The sequence below is a fragment of the Dromiciops gliroides genome, chromosome 3, assembly GCF_019393635.1.
Source record: "Dromiciops gliroides isolate mDroGli1 chromosome 3, mDroGli1.pri, whole genome shotgun sequence".
Taxonomy (NCBI): domain Eukaryota; kingdom Metazoa; phylum Chordata; class Mammalia; order Microbiotheria; family Microbiotheriidae; genus Dromiciops; species Dromiciops gliroides.
Genome location: NC_057863.1, coordinates 329,379,635 through 329,396,780, shown reverse-complemented (window position 1 = coordinate 329,396,780; position 17,146 = coordinate 329,379,635). Strand labels below are relative to the sequence as shown.

At 37.1% G+C, this 17,146-nt stretch overlaps 1 protein-coding gene across 2 annotated transcripts in view; it reads left to right on the top strand.

The window, feature by feature from the left end:
• The window catches only part of IGSF11 (immunoglobulin superfamily member 11), a 190,000-nt gene that overhangs the window by 149,833 nt on the left and 23,021 nt on the right, over window positions 1–17,146 (top strand). For both annotated transcript variants that reach the window (XM_043998255.1, XM_043998254.1), the window contains exons 2-4: window positions 10,862–11,025; window positions 13,577–13,784; window positions 16,632–16,787. In XM_043998255.1, the coding sequence (XP_043854190.1) occupies window positions 10,862–11,025; window positions 13,577–13,784; window positions 16,632–16,787 (528 nt within the window). The remainder of the gene's footprint in view (window positions 1–10,861; window positions 11,026–13,576; window positions 13,785–16,631; window positions 16,788–17,146) is intronic.

The window sequence follows — 17,146 nt, the reverse complement described above, 5'->3', positions numbered from 1 at the left end:
CCCCTGGCATATAGTGGGTGCTTAACAAATGTTTATTGAATTGAATTGGATTGAATGGAGAGGATTAAGAGATTACAAAGTAGAAAGAACAGATATTGTCTGAATACAGATGGAAATGATATTTTCTTTTCCTCCCTCCTTCCTTCCTTCCTCTCTCCCTCCCTCCTTCCCTTCTTTCTTTTTCTTTCCTTCCTTTCTTCCTTCAAGTCTTCTTGCACAAAATCACTAATATAGAAATGTCTTACAAGATTGTACATGGATAAACTATATTGGATTGCTTACTGTATCATGGAGGGGTGAGGGAAGGATGGAATGTAGAACTTAAAACTTAAAAAAGAAAACCCAAATGTTTAAAAATTGTTTTAACATGTAATTGCAGGGGCAGCTAGGTGGCGCAGTGGATAGAGCACCGGCCCTGGAGTCAAGAGGACCTGAGTTCAAATCCGGCCTCAGACACTTAACATTTAACTAGCTGTGTGACCCTAGGCAAGTCACTTAAACCAAACACCAAAAACAAACAAACAAACAAAAAAAAACACCATGTAATTGCAGAAAAATAAAATATTTTTAAAAGAAATTTAAAAAATAGAATAAACTGATAAATTGCTCTGGGGCTACTTATTGAATTTGTGGGTTTTCCATGCCTGTTTGGGTCCTTATAAGGAGGTGACTGTAGGGTGATGGTATATGTAGAAAATAGGAGTTGGGTATGATAAAAGAAAATTCCTCATCATTGGATTCAGGGATGGAAGGAATCTTAGAGATCATCTCATCCACCTCTCTCATTTTTGTATAAGAAAAAACTGGGCACAGCAGAGTTAGACTACTTGCTTGTAACACAAAGAGAATTTAACCTCCCATCTTCGGGCTTCATCTATCTGTCTCTTTTGACTGTTTTTTCTACAATCAAACCATTTTACATTTCTTTGACTATATTCCTTCCACAGTTCCTCATGCTGGGCATCTGCATTTCTCTTTCTCTGATCTAGTGCTTATTCAGATTACTCAGAGAATACTTATGTATTTCGTATTTGACATTGCTGGAATGTTGTCCTAGAGAAGAAGGAATGATAGGAGGGAAAAACCATTTATTAAGCACCTCCTATACTCTAGGCACTGTGCTATATGTTTTACAAATATGATCTTATTTGATCCACCCAATAGTCCTGGGAGATGGGTGCTATTATTATCCCTATTCTACAAATGAGGTAAACAGAAGTTAAGTGACTTGCCTAGTGTCCGATTTGGGGTAGTATTTGAACTTATGTCTTCCTAACCTGAGCCCAGCACTGTGTCCACTGTGCCACCTAGCTGCTGCTATAGAAGCTGAGTATTATAATAGAAAAGCTGGCCAGTTCAAAGGTAAAAAGTCAAATCCCATTTCTGCCACTTATTACCTATGTGACCGTATGCAAGTCACTTAGTCTCTTTGGGCCTCATCTGTAAAATCGGAAGGTTGGACTAGAAGACTTCTCACGTTCCTTTCGTCTCCAAGTCTGTGATCCTGTGTGAACATGCTAACAGATTAAATGCAAAATAATTGAATGTTACATCTGTGTTGATTATAACAACAATGAATCCTGATGGACTGTACAACTACAGTGACTTCTGCACTCTGGAGCAAAGGTGTCAAACACGTAGGCCACAACCCTCCTGAGGGTGGCCTGAAATATTAAAATATAACTGGAAAATAAAACATAGGTAATGAATCTTAAGACTGTGTCGATATGCAGCACCTAGGAGCCCTTACAGTATTGTTTAGTAGCCTCCTGTTTATTTCTATTTGAATTTGTCACCGCTGTTTCTGACAAAGCAGGGGAAAGAAGAGCTATGTTTAAAAGTCTTATATTTATTATATTTTTAAAACATCTTATTATTTATTTTAAAAAATTATTTCTTGATTTATCTTATAAGTATTTTATGTCTCCCTCCCACTATGCTTGCGTTAAATAATTTAAAAAGAAAACTCATAAAAATATGTATAATCTATCAAAACAAATTCCAGTATTGGCCATGTTCAAAGATGTATATTTCATTCTGCATTTTAATTCCAGTGGCTCTCTGGTAGGAGATGGGTAACATGTTTCATCATCACAGGGTTTTTGGAACTATGATTGGTCATTTCCTAGAGCAGAGTTCTTTCAAGGTTGTTTTTCTTTACACCATTGTCATTATATAAATTGTTCTCCTAGTTTTTCTTTCTTCATTCTGCATCATTTCATAGATGTTTTCCATATTTCCTCTGAAACCGTCCACTTCATCATTTCTTTTGGTGTAATAATCCATTGCATTCATATACCACAATTTGTTTAACTTTTCCCCAAGAGAAGGACAGCTTCCCTGTTTCCAGTTCTTCTCTATGGTCGTATATGTTATGATTGCACATGTATATTCTATTGAAATTGCTTGCCTTCTCAGGTAGGGGGCAGGGGAAGGAGGGAAGGAGAGAATTTGGAACTCAAAATTTAAAAAGCAAATGTTAAAAATTTTTTGTTTGCATGTAATTGAGAAAAATAAAATAAAATAAAATAAATAAAAATAACAATAGTGAACCAAACTAATTTTCTTTTTCATACTTAGAATTCTAAGTCCTTTTGACACTAATATGCAAATTTATATGAAGTGTACTATAATAGCTGATATTTATATAGTACTTTGTAAATATCTCATTTTATCCTGACAACCCTGGAAGGTAGGTGTTATTATTATCCCCATTTTACAGATGAGGAAACTGAGGTAGACAGTGTTTAAGTGGCTTGCCCAGGGTCACACAACTAGTAAGTATCTGATGTCAGATTTGAATTCTTGGCTTCTTGGCTCAGGGTCTAGTTCTCCATCCACTTGTGTGTTTGGTTTTACTGCAAAAAAATGTTTGGGAATGTTATTGAATATTATTCTTTTAAATCAACTCTTTTGAAACATAAAATGAAAAATATTGAAGTTTCTCAAGGCACAAAAGCTACCCAGTTTCTTTTTCAAGATCTTTTGCAAAATAGCACACATTGTTTTCTGGTACAAGGTAAGTTTTTGTATGTACCTTACTCAGTTGTACACTTAGCATTATTGTGGAGGTTGCAGAAAGTCAGATTTTAGCTTGATATATAGAAAACTTTGAGAACAATTAGAATGAATTCCCTATAGAGGTCTTCAAGCAGAGACTGGATGATCACTTGTTGGGGAGATTATAAAGAGATTCCTGGCAAGGGGTGGTTTCAACTTGAAGACCTCTGACCTCAGAGGTCTCTCCTAACTCTTGAGATTCTGGGAGGAAGGTCTTCATTAATTTTGAGATCAACCCAATATAATAGACTCATACCCATGCCCTGTAAATAAACTCCTTCTAATTGCCCTAATTACAATAAAGTTCTTAGGAGTTGCATGCATCATCTTCCCATATAGAAATATAAACTGTTTAAAGTTATTACATTCCTTATGATTTTTCACTTATGTTTACCTTCTAATGCTTCTCTTAAGTCTTGCATTATATCAGATTTTTCTATTCAGAAAGTCCTCTGTTTAATTCAATATTCATTTTTTTCCTCCTGTAGGATTATATTCTATTTTGCTGAGTACATTATTCTTGGTTGTAATCCTAGCTCCTTTGCCTTCCAAAATATCATATTCCAAGCCTTCTCTTCCTTTATAATGGTAGCTGCTAAATCTTGTGTGATCCTGACTGTAGCCGCATGATATTTGAATTATTTCTTTCTGACTGCTTATAATATTTTCTTCTTGACCTGGGAGCTCTGGAAGTTGGCTATAATATTCCTGGGAGTTTTCATTTTGGGATCTCTTTCAAGAGCTTATTGGTAGATTCTTTCATTTTCTACTTAGCCCTCTGATTCTATGATATCTGGGCAGCTTTCCTTGATTATTTCTTGAACTATGATGTCTAGACACTTAAAAAAAATATGGCTTTCAAGGTAGACTAACAATTTAAAAATTATCTCTCCTTGACCTATTTTCCAGGTCGTTTTTTCCCCATGAGATATTTTACATTTTCATCTGTTTTTTTCAGTCTTTTGGTTTTCTTTTATTGTATCTTGCTATCTCATGGAATCATTGGCTTCCATTTGTTCTATTTTAATTTTTAAGGAATTATTTTCATCAGTGAGGTTTTGTACCTTTTACCATATGGCCAATTCTGACTTTTAAGGAATTATTTTCTTCTACATGACTAGAGATAATACTCTGCTTATAGTACTATTGCCTGGAGAATAAGCCTTTTCTCCTCCCTCTAGCATGCCCCTTTGACCCACCTTTATTACTTATCTCTAATACCCACAAGCTTTTCTAAACATCCTTTTATTCTCTTTTCCTATTTCTACTTTTTTGCCTCTCACTTTTGCTCTTCTGTGTCTTTTACCAAGTTGTTAATTCTCTCTCTTTTTTTTTTTTTTTTTTTTAGTGAGGCAATTGGGGTTAAGTGACTTGCCCAGGGTCACACAGCTAGTAAGTGTTAAGTGTCTGAGGCCAGATTTGAACTCAGGTACTCCTGACTCCATGGCTGGTGCTCTGTCCACTGCGCCACCTAGCTGCCCCTAATTCTCTTTTCATAATTTTGTTTCATTGCTTTCATTTCTTTACCCATTTTCTGCTACTGCTCTTATTTGATTTTTAAATTTTTTTTGCTCTTTAAAAAATCTTTCTTTAGTACTTTTAGGAATTCTTGTTGGCTTGTATCTAATTTACATTTTTCTTTGAGGCTTTTCTTGTTTTCAAGTTGTCTCCCTCTGAATTGTGTCTTGAGCTTTCCTGTCACTATAGTAACATTTCTTGTCAGGTCCTTTTGTTTTTGTTTGCTTATTTTTCTAGCCCGTTTTTGTTTTTGTTTTTTGTTTTTACTTTGGACTTTATGCTAAATTTGGGCTTTGTTCACCTCTGGGGATAGGAGGAGGAGATATTTGACCTGGTCTTCTTATTCTTATGTCCTAATCCTTTCACACTTAAGTCTAGCAGCCTGTAAGTGTTTCATATTTCCAAAGTGGTGTGATCTGGGGAGAATTCTGGTCACTGCCCTCAACTTTTGTTGGTTATCCCACTCAGAAATCAATTTGACATGCTTTTTTAAGTTTATAGGGGTGTGTTGGAAGAACTCAAAAATGATCACTTCACTCTGCCATCTTGGCTCCACGCACTCTCTGATAATATTGAATAAACTATCATTTATTGTTTATTTTGTGCATTGTACTGTCTTAGGTACTAGAGATGTAAAGAAAAAAATGAAGTGAATTTCTCGCTTCTTAGAATTTCTATTCTTTTAGGGAGATACACAGCAAAGTGTCATTTCAGGAAGGAGAATGTACCAACAACTGATGAGATCAGATAAAGTTTCCAGTAGCAGGGGGCATCTGAGTATAGCCTTGAAGGGAACTAGAAATTCTTAGGAAGAGCAGAGGTGAAAAGGGAGTTCATTCCAGACATAGGTGCCAACTTGTTTATAGATGTACTGTAGAAGAGATTGTTCTAGTCACAGTACTGCTGCAATGAGAATAAACCCTTTTCTCCTCTTCCAACTTTCCCCACCTGCCCCTGCACCTTTATTACCCATTCCCAACCCCCACAAGCTTCTGTAAGTATTGTTTCATTTTTTTCTCCTCCTATTTCTACTTTTTTTAACCCTCTCACTTTTGCTCTTTCCTTCCTTTCACTTCCTCTCTGGTAACTGACTACAATGTGGAACTAACATACTATTTCTTGAACAAAAGTATATTGAACACATTTTTTATATTTCTTTTTCTTAATTTAAAATGCAGGTGAGTTCAATGCACTATCTTTATGCCTGTCCAAAAAAATAAAACACACAGGACTCTTCCCAATCTACCCTCTTCCCCATATCCCCAAGCATAAAAAGCAAAGCACACATGATTTTATATTTACATTTCAGTTAATTTTTCTTCTTTAGTAAAGAACTCTTTTAGGTAATCTCTTGGATAGATTGATGAGTCTGCCAGATCTCAAAACAGAGACCAAATTTACCTAAATATACAGTTTAGATTATATTTGTTTTGCATCCATAGAAATTCAGAAAACTATACTCTTCCTTTGGGGAACTTCCCCCTCCCTGTGTTACCTTAATCTCTTTGTCAGATTTCTACTAAAATTAACTCATATGCCTCTGGAACTCAGTGGAGGTGGAATTGGTCCAGAAGGATGTAACCATGGAGAGAGGGAAGTTACTATTCTATTCTAAGTGTGGTGGTGGTGGCAGCAGTGGTTGAGGCCCCCTTATCTCGTTAGAATGAGTGTTGGGAAACTTAGGGATGAGTGCTAGAGAGAGTACAGAATGGAGCCCTAGTATCATATATTTAGACCTGGAAAGGCCTTAACCATCATCTGGTCTAATTTCTTTTTCTTTTTTTCCACCCTTCCTCCTGCCCCAAATTTATGTTTGGGGGAAGCTGAAGCCTACAGAAGTTAAATGACTTTACCAGGATCACATAGGTAGAAATTCTTGAACCTAGGTTATCTGACTCCAAATATGGCTGCGTTTCTGTTGATTAAGCTCATTGACTTAGAGCTAAAGGGGGGACCATAGGCAAGTTCAAACCTGCTCATTTTACAAGGGAGCAACGATGCATCAATTAATCAATAAATATTTATTAAATGTCCACTGTGCACTTGGCATGGTGCTAAGCAGTGGGGATACAAAAAAGAGGCAAAAGACAGCCCCTTCCCTCAGGGAGTTGATGGAGTACCCGAGTGCCCCCCTTGTTATGCTTGCTGAGGAAATACCCTCACATTCAGATATGGTTAGGATTACATGAACATTATTACTACTTTTACAGGGTTTTGTTTCTCTATTGTAAGTTGGATAGCTAAGTTTTAACAACACAAATATGAGTAAATGTTTCAAAATAAGACAGTCTTTAAACTGAATTTGGAGGTTTAGGAAAAGGTGAGATTAGTGATGGAATGTGCTCCCATTCTGCTTATGTATCTCTTTCAGATTTCTGTTTTGTGGATAATGTTGACCTGAAACTTGAAAGATTATGATTCCTTCCTTTTTAGTTCTTTCAGTTATCTATCAGTTGACATATAGGTATTCTTGAAAATAATTATAGAATATAACTTAGTCTGTGTTCTGAATAATGTTTGTGATTTTTTTAAAAAAGCCATGATCTTGTGTAAAAAGTCATTCACCAACACTTATTAAGAAATTACTATGTGGGGGCAGCTAGGTGGTGCAGTGGATAAAGCACTGGCCCTGAATTCAGGAGGACCTGAGTTCAAATTTGGCTTCAGACACTTGACATTTACTAGCTGTGTGACCCAGGGCAAGTCACTTAACCCTCATTGTCCCACAAAAAAAGAAAAAAAAAAAGAAATGACTATATGCTAGGCCCTTTGGGGCAGCTCGGCGGCAAAATAGAGTTCTGGGCCTAGATTCAGAAAGAATCATCTCCCCGAGTTAAAATCTGGCCTCAGACATTTACTTGCTCTGTTAACCCTGGGCAAGTCACTTAACCTTTTGCTTCAGTTTCTCATCTGTAAAATGAGCTGGAGAAGGAAATACAAACCACTCCAATATCTCTCCCAATAAAACCCCAAATGGGATCACAGAGAGTTGGACGCAATTAAACAGCAATTTAACATTAACACTCACCAGATGCTGTGCTAAGTGCTGGGGATAAAAAGACAATACCTTCCCTCAAAGAACTCACATTCTAATGGAGGAGATGTAAATAACTATATACATACAAGAAATATACAGGATAAAACTGGAGGTAATCTCAGAAGGAGGGTGAATAATGAATAATGATGAATAATGGGCAGAGAATAGAGAAGGCTTCTTGGGGAATATGGGATTTTAATCTGAGCCAGGAGGCAGAGGTGAGAGGGGAAAGCATTCTGGACTTGGAGGGCATTCAGTGAAAAGGTAAAGAATTAGGAGATGGAGTGTCCTGTTTGAGAAACAGTAGGAAGGCTGGTGTTGCTGGACCAAAGAGTAGGTAAAAAGGAGTAAATTGTAAGAAAACTGGACAGTTAAGAAGCATCCAGATGGTGAAGGGTTTTAAAAGCCAAACAAGATCTTAATATTTGATCCTGGAAGTAATAGAGAGCCATTGGAGTTATTTAATAAGGGTGTGTGTGTGTGTGTGTGTGTGTGTGTGTGTGTGTGTGTGTCTTAGTCAAACCTGAACTTCAGGAAGATTATTTTGGCAGCTGAGTGAAGGATGGACAAGAATGGGGAATCCAGGACATTCCAAAAGTCTGGGCATGATGGGATGAGAGCCTGCACCAGGGTGATATCAGAGAGGAGAAAGGAATGTATGTGAGACATGTTGTAAAGGTAGAAACAACAGGAGTTGGCAATGGATTGGATATGTGAGGTGAGTACACTGGAGGAGTGAGGATGGCAGCCAGGTTGCAAGCCTGAGTGACTGAGAGGATGGTGGTACCCTGGAAAGCAATTCAAAATAGGGGAGTGTTTGGAGTATGGGGAGAGGGAAAAGATTTGTTTTAGACATGTTGAGTTTTAAGAAGGATACCTGACATCCGATTTGAGATGTGTAATAGACAGTTTGTGATTTGATACCATAGAGGGAGGAGAGAGATGTTGGAGCTAGAAAAATAGGTCTGAGAATCATTTGTATAGCTTTTCCACCTTGCTGCACTCCTTGGACTTCTCCATTATGCCTTCTCTTCTCTCCATCCCACCTCTCCTTTTCAGTTTCTTTTTGTATATTATCTTTCTCCTTTGAATGTAAGCTTCTTGAGGGCAAGGATTGTCTTTCTTTTTCATATTTGTATCCTTGGCACTTAGCACAGTTCCTGACATAGTAGGGTTTTAATGAATGTTCATTGACTTAAATGATTGATGAGATCACCAAATGAGATAGTATATATCAAAGGAGAAAAGAAGATCAAATGGATATGCTGTAACTTCATACTCTTAGATATTTCAACATCTTGTTTTGTTTTAGCTTTGCACTTAGTTTTATCCTTTTCTCCCAATTTGACTGTGCATAACAATCCTTAATATTTTACTTGATGAAGCAGTAAGGCTATTTCTTCTGAAATAGAAGTTTTTGTGTTGAGGGAGTAAGGCCAAATTCAGTCCTTACAGACCCAGTGGGCAGTTAGGCTTTTTTCCCCCTACCACGTGGAAGTTTAAGTAAACTTCATAAGTAAGAAATTACCAAGCCTCCTTTTCTCCTTGTTTTACCATTGATTAGAGGTGGGGAGTGAAGACAAAATAAGACCTAGGATTAAACCTGAGGTTAGCTGAGGTGGTTCACATCAGTATTGGCAACTCAGTGTAGGTAACTCAGAGCAGTTGCTGTTGGTCAAATATGACAGAAAACCTGTATTCATGGACCCAAAAGGAAGGGATGGCAGGTCTGGAGTATTTTTTAAAAAATATAATGGATTCTGGGGGCAGCTGGGTGGCACAGTAGATAAAGCACTGGCCCTGGATTCAGGAGGTCCTGAGTTCAAATCTGGCCTCAGACACTTGACACTTATTAGCTGTGTGACCTCGGGGAAGTCACTTTACCCTCATTGCCCCACAAAAAAAAAATATATATATATATATATATATGATTCTAATGTTGATATGGCTTGTTTCTAGAAGATGGTAGCATGGTCTTAATAACCTTTCAAAATTTTCATTTTTATTATTTTGTGACTTAAGCCTGTAGTGACTTAGTAGGACTGTAGTAGGACTCATTCAGGCAATTCACATTTTTGATTTTTCTAAAATGGATTTTTAAAATAGCTATAGTTTTTACATTGCCTACATTTTTTCCTGTGTTCTATACCTCCATCTCCTCCCAGAGATTCATTCCTCATAACAAGGAATTTATTTTTAAAAGAAAAAGAAATTTCAGTAAGACCAGTTAACACATTAAAAAATCTGACATTATTATATTCGTGTTATATCAACACCCTTAGATCCCTACCTCTGCAAAAGGGCAGTGTCTTCTCATATCTTTGGGGAAAGCTTATGCTTTATATAATTTTACATTTAGTTTTACTTGTTTTGTGGTCTCTGTAGTTTCCTGGATCTGCTTACTTCACTCAGCATCAGTTAATATAAAGCTTTTTTCATGCTTCTCTGAATTAATGTTTGGTATTTTTTTCCAGCAAGTAATAATCCATTATATTCACACACTGCAGTTAGTTTAGCTCCATTCAGTGGGCATGCCTTTTGTTTTCAGATTTTTCTACCATGAAAAGCATCATTATGAATATTTTTGTGTATATGGAGTTTTTCTTTTTGTCAGAAATTTCATTGGAGTATATGCCTTGCAGTGGGATCTCTGGGTCAAAGGGTATTGTCATTTTAATCACGTTATTTGGATAATTCCAGATTTTTTTCCAGAATGGTTATACCAATTCTTAATTCCACCATCACAGCCCATTAGTGTACCTGCCTTCCCACAATTCCTCCAACAGTGACCATTTTTGTCTTTTGTTATCTTTTTCAGTTAGCTGAGAGTATGAGGTGAAATGTCAGAGTAGTTTTGACTGAATTTTATCCTGTTATTAGTGATTTGGAACATATGACTGCTAATTTGCTTGTGATACTTCTTTTGAGAACTGCTTGTTCATTTCCTTTCACCACTGATCTATTGGGGAATGGCATTTCATCTTACAGCTTTCTGTTAGTTGTCTATATATCTTGGTTATTGAACCCTTATTTATATGTAACAAATGTAATACAAATACATTACCCCTTTTGATTACTTCCCTTCAGGTAAGTTAATTTTATTTGTATAAAAGCTTTTTCAGCTTCATGTAATCAAAATTATCTTCTCTGCCTTCTGGCGTTGTCTTTATTATGTTGTTAATGAAATCTTTTTGAAGTTGGCAAGAATAAGGCAAGTGCTTGACTCTTGTGTTTCTTGTTTTATAGGGATAGCATCATCTTTAGATGTGTCAGAGAGCCCAGGGAGTATACAAGTAGCTCGTGGCCAGACAGCAGTGCTGCCTTGTACCTTCACCACTAGTGCTGCCCTAATTAACCTCAATGTCATTTGGATGGTCATCCCCCTCTCCAATGCCAACCAGCCTGAACAGGTATTGTTGTTCAGTGTAATAATATATTTGTATCTGCTCTGGATCACCTCTAATCACTTAAGCATTTACTAAGAGCTAGTAAACTATCCAATATGATACAAGTGACATTCATAGAAATTCCTTTTCAAGCAGCTCTGATCATTGCAGTGTGTGTGTGTGTGTGTGTGTGTGTGTGTGTGTAAATATGTACATACATACATACATACATATACACCAGAGGAATAGACCCATTCTCCTGGATATCAACTTTGAAATTAACCAAGGGTAAAAGGACCCTTTCTTAAGTGTTTACTGTTTGTTTCCCATGCGAATTGGTAAGATGTATGAGCACTGAAAGGGGGAAAAAGGATATAGTAAAGATGGGGCCAGTAAGCACTAATGAATAAGAGAGCTTTGTATTTTAATACAGATATGCTCTAAATAATGTAGCCCCCAACTAATATCCTTCCTCAATAATGTTAATACATTGTAATCAAACTTCACTTAACATTATGGTAACATCACGGTAGTGTTTTTTGACTGGTTGCCTATTTGTAACATTTATAACATTGCTTCTTTTGAGCTAATTTCCTCCCTTCCTGAACCATAGCCCTCTCCGTTCTCTCTGCCATCCCCCAACCTATGTTATGTCACTTGAGCATTTTGTTTTTAAGGAGTGAGTTAATGAAGTTAGGTTATAGGTGTGATACTTAAGAAACTATGATTTATTGCTGTGGGTCATACCTTCCATTGATGTGGATTGAAATCCTACCATGTTATTTCTGAGTTACTACCGATGAAAAAGTGTTGTTTTCCAGCCCTTTGTTGATAAGCCATTCTGTCCTTGGCTTCACTGGCTTTTGGGCAACAGACCTATAGTTTTTTGCCAGCCTTCTACTTCAAACTAGTCCAGCTTTGTGGGACCTTGCCAGAGTTTGTTCTCCGTTGGTATAGACCTTCAGGAAAACAGTGTCATTCCCAAACCAGAATGTGGTATCAGTCATTGCTAGTCATAGCAGCAGTAATAAAGAAATAATGGAATGATAATTCCAACTTGTATTTACTTAACAGATTTCTTCCAAAGTTTTCAAAAGTACATTAGAGCACTCAAGGAAATTAGCTAGAATTATGGTCTGAAAGAAATGACAAGGTCTTTAAAAAAAAAGGTATATGCAAGTAAAAATTGAAACTATGACTCACTAAATTAATATTTTACTTGCTCAGGTTACTAATACTCATTACTGCTAGATGTATCTATTTTTAGCTAAAGATTCACACTGGTTAATGTTCATTGCAGTAAAAAATTTTAGCAGATTAATGAATTGTACTTTTGTATACAGTACTGCACTTAAAGATAATTATTGCTTTTCATAAGTTCTTTTGTCTTGGTCAGACATTAGCACATGAAAGTATCTGATGAACCTGTCTTCGTGCTATGAAATTCAGACATGCTTATGAAGTATAAACAACTGTCATTTGTTAAAGATCTGTTACTGGAACAGTTATTTTTGGTAATAAAATTAGAACTAGACAGATCATAAATTTATTAATTGTTCTTCCTTGTTGTGGATATTAGTCAGCATTCAGTCTCTGACTATAGTTATGATTCTGTGATACACTAATCAGGTGAAGGGTAGTGATTTTCTGAGCTATTAAAAACATTTTGTGTACCGATTTTTATAAGCTATACTCAAGGTAAACATGTGGATATTGTTCTTGTGGAACTGACAGAAGAAAGTTTTCATCTCCATTTTACAGATTAGTGTTTAGGGCCTAGAGCAGTGATTCTCAAAAGTGTGTTTTGAGGACTTTGGGAGTCCCTCAAACCTTTTCACATATTCCTTCAGATGAAAATCATTCTCATAAAATACTAAGATATTATTTGTCTATTAAAATGCTCCTCCATTTTCCAACTATGTATCTGCTTGAAGCCAGGTTTTCTTCATATACTTCAATCAAAAAAAATATTGAAACAAGATTGAATGCAGAAGCAGATAGGAGAATCCAACTGTCCTTCTTAAGTTAGACATAAAAGAGCTTTGTAAAACAGTGACTCTTCTCATTTTTTTTGTTTCAGAAAATGAAGTTAGTTTTTATAAAAATATGTGATTAGTTAACCATGTAATAATGGGTTCACTATTTTATTCTTAACTGAATTAATAAATGTTTTAGTTTTAATTTCTAATACAGTAAAGATTGGTGTGTGTCTGTTCTACATAAAAGCTTTTTGGATTCCTCATTTTTTTTCAGTTAGTAAATATCTACCCTCTTTCCTTACCTCTCTATTCTCCCCCTAGTTGAAAAAAGAAAGTAATAAAACCCTCGTTATAAACATGTCCAAGCATAATCATTTTTAAGAGTATAAAGGAGTCCTAAGATCAAAAAGCTTATGAGAACCACTCACCTTAAAGGAACCAAATAGTAGAATTTGTGATCATTGCTTCTTGATCTGACTCTATGGGGTTAAGTCTCCTAATATGCACTAATACCTACAGTCACCCAAGCCGCTTCTGTCATAGTCTAGGAGAAGGTTCAGTTGCAGATTTAATTTCTCTCTCTTTTTTTATTGCAGGTCATTCTGTATCAGGGTGGACAGATGTTTGATGGTGCCCCACGGTTCCATGGTAGGGTAGGATTTACAGGCACCATGCCAGCCACTAATGTCTCAATCTTCATCAATAACACCCAGCTGATGGACACAGGCACATATCAGTGCTTAGTCAATAACCTCCCAGACAGAGGTGGCAGGAACATTGGGGTCACTGGGCTTACTGTTTTAGGTGGGTTTAAAAAAGGGATCAAGGTTTTTTTGGTCTTTACATGTAAGTCTAGTTATTGTTCCTGTCTTTTATTTCCCTTGGTTATCCCATTAGATAGTCTCTGTTCTTCTTCTTCTTTTTTTTTTTTTTTTTTTTTTGTGGGGCAATGGGAGTTAAGTGACTTGCCCAGGGTCACACAGCCAGTAAGTGTCAAGTGTCTAAGGCCGGATTTGAACCCAGGAACTCCTGAATCCAGGGCTGGTGCTTTAGTCTCTGTTCTTCTTTTCACTCATTATCATCTCTTGGGTGTTTCCCCCATGTTTTTCCATATACCTATTTTCTGTACCATGTTATTTCCCATGTGCCTTTCTGAAACTTATCATTTAGTTGTGTTCTTCCTAGATCAAAGTTAAATTTTCTGATGAGGAAAGTTGGTCAGGAAGTAAGACCCCGGTGAGGGGGTAAGGAGATGGATAGGGAGAGACCTTTGATTAAATATCATTACCAAAGTAGCAGTCTCTTTCTGGGATTGCAGCCACCACTTGCCACTGGCCAGAGTCAGTTTTAGTGACAAGTAGAGAACAGTTGTCTGACTGATCACTAGGGTAATTCCCCTGAAGTTATACTTTATAATCTTTTGGTTTCCCTGCAGTCAACATAAAACATTGCCCCATGTTGATTATTATGGAAGAGGTAGTCTGGCAGTCTGACACATGGTGACAGTGGGTCAAAGGAGGGGAAGGTAAGAGGGGACACCCGGGTCTTGGTGAGATTGGGAGGATTCCTGTAGGATACTCTGTAATTGGAGGGACTGCAGGTGGTGATACTTGTCCCCTGTGTAACTTCAGAGGGCGATTGTGAGAATCAATTAAGATAACATAGGTGAAAGTGCTCTATAAATTGTAAAGCACTCCTAAATAAGATATAGGATATAAAAGTAGAGAGCTGCTAGCAAATTCCCTGCTCTTAACTTGATTAAGCTGGATATTTGCTGACTATTCACATCTTACTCCCTTTAATCTACACTCCTCCCAACTCTTCCTCTTTCTCTTCTACTCTTGAGTGACTTCACTAAATTGGATCTGGATACTTATTGTTTCTTTAAGTCAGTAAGTATTATTTCCATTTATGCCCTTTCCCCCCTACTCAGTGTATGTCCTCTCTTCCCCCCTTGGAGAGGGAATATAGTGTAGACTTGGAATTAACTAGGATCATGGGATTTTGAGGTGAGAAGTACCTGAGAGATCATCTGGTCCAATCCCCTCCCACATTTTACAAATGAGGAAGTTAGAGTTTCAGGAGATTGTTACTTTCCCCAAACCTTACATATATTAAGTATCCAAGCTTAGGATTCAAACCCAGATTGTCTGACCCCAGAATCCAGTGTTCCTTCCTCTACCCTATGCTGCTTCCTCCTCAGTTCTCAAGTAGAATATGAGGATTTCCCCCAAATTAACAAAAAGTTATTAAATCATGAAATTGACAATTATGCACATTTTAAAAAGAACGCTTATCACCATGCTTTAAAGTCATGTCTCTGACTCCATCACTCAATTAGAACTTAACTACCATTTCCCTCTTCAGCCAACTTCCCATTGTCCTCCCTTCCTTTACTTTTAGGAAATGTGGAAATAAGGTGTGGTAAATTCATAGAAAATGTGGCAGCTCTTAATGTAGTTAACATGATATCCTTCATTTATTAAGGTGGCATAGGCAGTACATTTCTGCTTGGACTTGTTTTTCCACTGCTTGTGTTGAATTGTGCCCAGTTATCTATATACTTTCTTAGTCTTCCATGAGACTAGGGACACAAACTTGGGAGATGAAGGTTAGAAGAACACTTGATGTTTGAAAGCAGAGGCAACAAGAGCTGTTGAAAACCCAGTAGAGCAGAGCTATGTGATCCTTAATTGGGCTTGGAACAGTATTGCCATTCTCCCTCTGACTTGGGAAATAAATCTAATAACTATTCCGTAGTTGTTGTTTCTTAACTTCTTCTCCAAATGTTCTCTTTTGTTTTCTTTGTGTCACCTGTACTATGTTAATTAATCTAGATTGAAAACCTTTAACCTAAACATTTTTTCTTGATGTTCATAAAATACCTGGCCTGTTGTTGGTAGTAAATAAATGCTTTTGGTACTGATTACAGTACTGTTAACTAGTCTGAGAGGAATTAATTATAAGGCAAATCCACTTTATAATCCTATGTAGGAGGGTTTGATTTTGAAAGTACCACAAGGAAGCATCTTAGTACTTTGGAAAGAGCATTAATTAATTCTACAGTCAGAGGAACTAGATTCATATCCCACTTCTGAAGCTTACAACTAATGTAACCTTGAGCAAGCCTGATGATGATGGTGGTGGTGGTGGTGGTGTCTAACATTTCCATAGCACATACTATGTGCCAGACACTGTGATATTATAAATATTATCTCATTTTATCCTCCCAACCACTCTGGGAGGTAGATGCTCATATTAACCCCATTTTACAGATGAAGAAACTGAAGCAAACAGCGGCTAATTGACTTACCCAGGGTCAAACAACTAATATATGTCTGAGGCTGAATTTGAACTCAGGTCTTTCTGACTCTAGGCCCAGTGCCCTATCTACTGTGCCACCTAGTTGCCCAGTTTAACTTCCCTGGACCTCCATTATACATGTAGATCTCAAAGATGAGGGGTGGATTAAGTGGCCTCTGAGGTCTCTTCCTGCTCTGGTCTTAGAACCTTGCTGTGAGGCAGTCTCACCTGGAAGGTGATCCTTCCCATGGTATGGGCACCCGGAGTGTTACTTAATTAGGATATATTTCACAGGTTATCACTTTGCTGTGAGTTAGAAGATAATATAACTTTCTTTTCCTTTTGCAGTTCCCCCTTCTGTCCCACTCTGTCGCATTCAAGGATCCCAGGACATAGGTAGTGATGTCATACTGATCTGTAGTTCAGAAGAAGGCATTCCCCGGCCAACGTATCTCTGGGAAAAGTTGGATAATATCCCCAGGCTACCTCCATCTGCTACACAAGGTATTTGCAGACGCAGCCTGTGTTGTTGCTATAAGCACAAATGTTACCAAGTTTATCATGATAATGTTCAGTTGTCACTGGTTTTGCCATGTAGTTCTTGAAAAATAATATTGTGTTAAGGGTTCACAGAGATGCTGCCTTTATTATCATTCTGTATATGCTTAACCTTTTATGGTAAGAGAACTGTATTCTTTTCATCTCTACATGTGCCTTATTTATGAAATTACCATCTATATTCATTGGTGTCTGTGATGTCCTAAGACCCATAATTACAATGAAGATCTGCCCATAGATTTGCTTTCTAGGGCCATGGGGATGGCAATTATAATGCCATCCAATTTTCTTCTTTCATGGAAGTG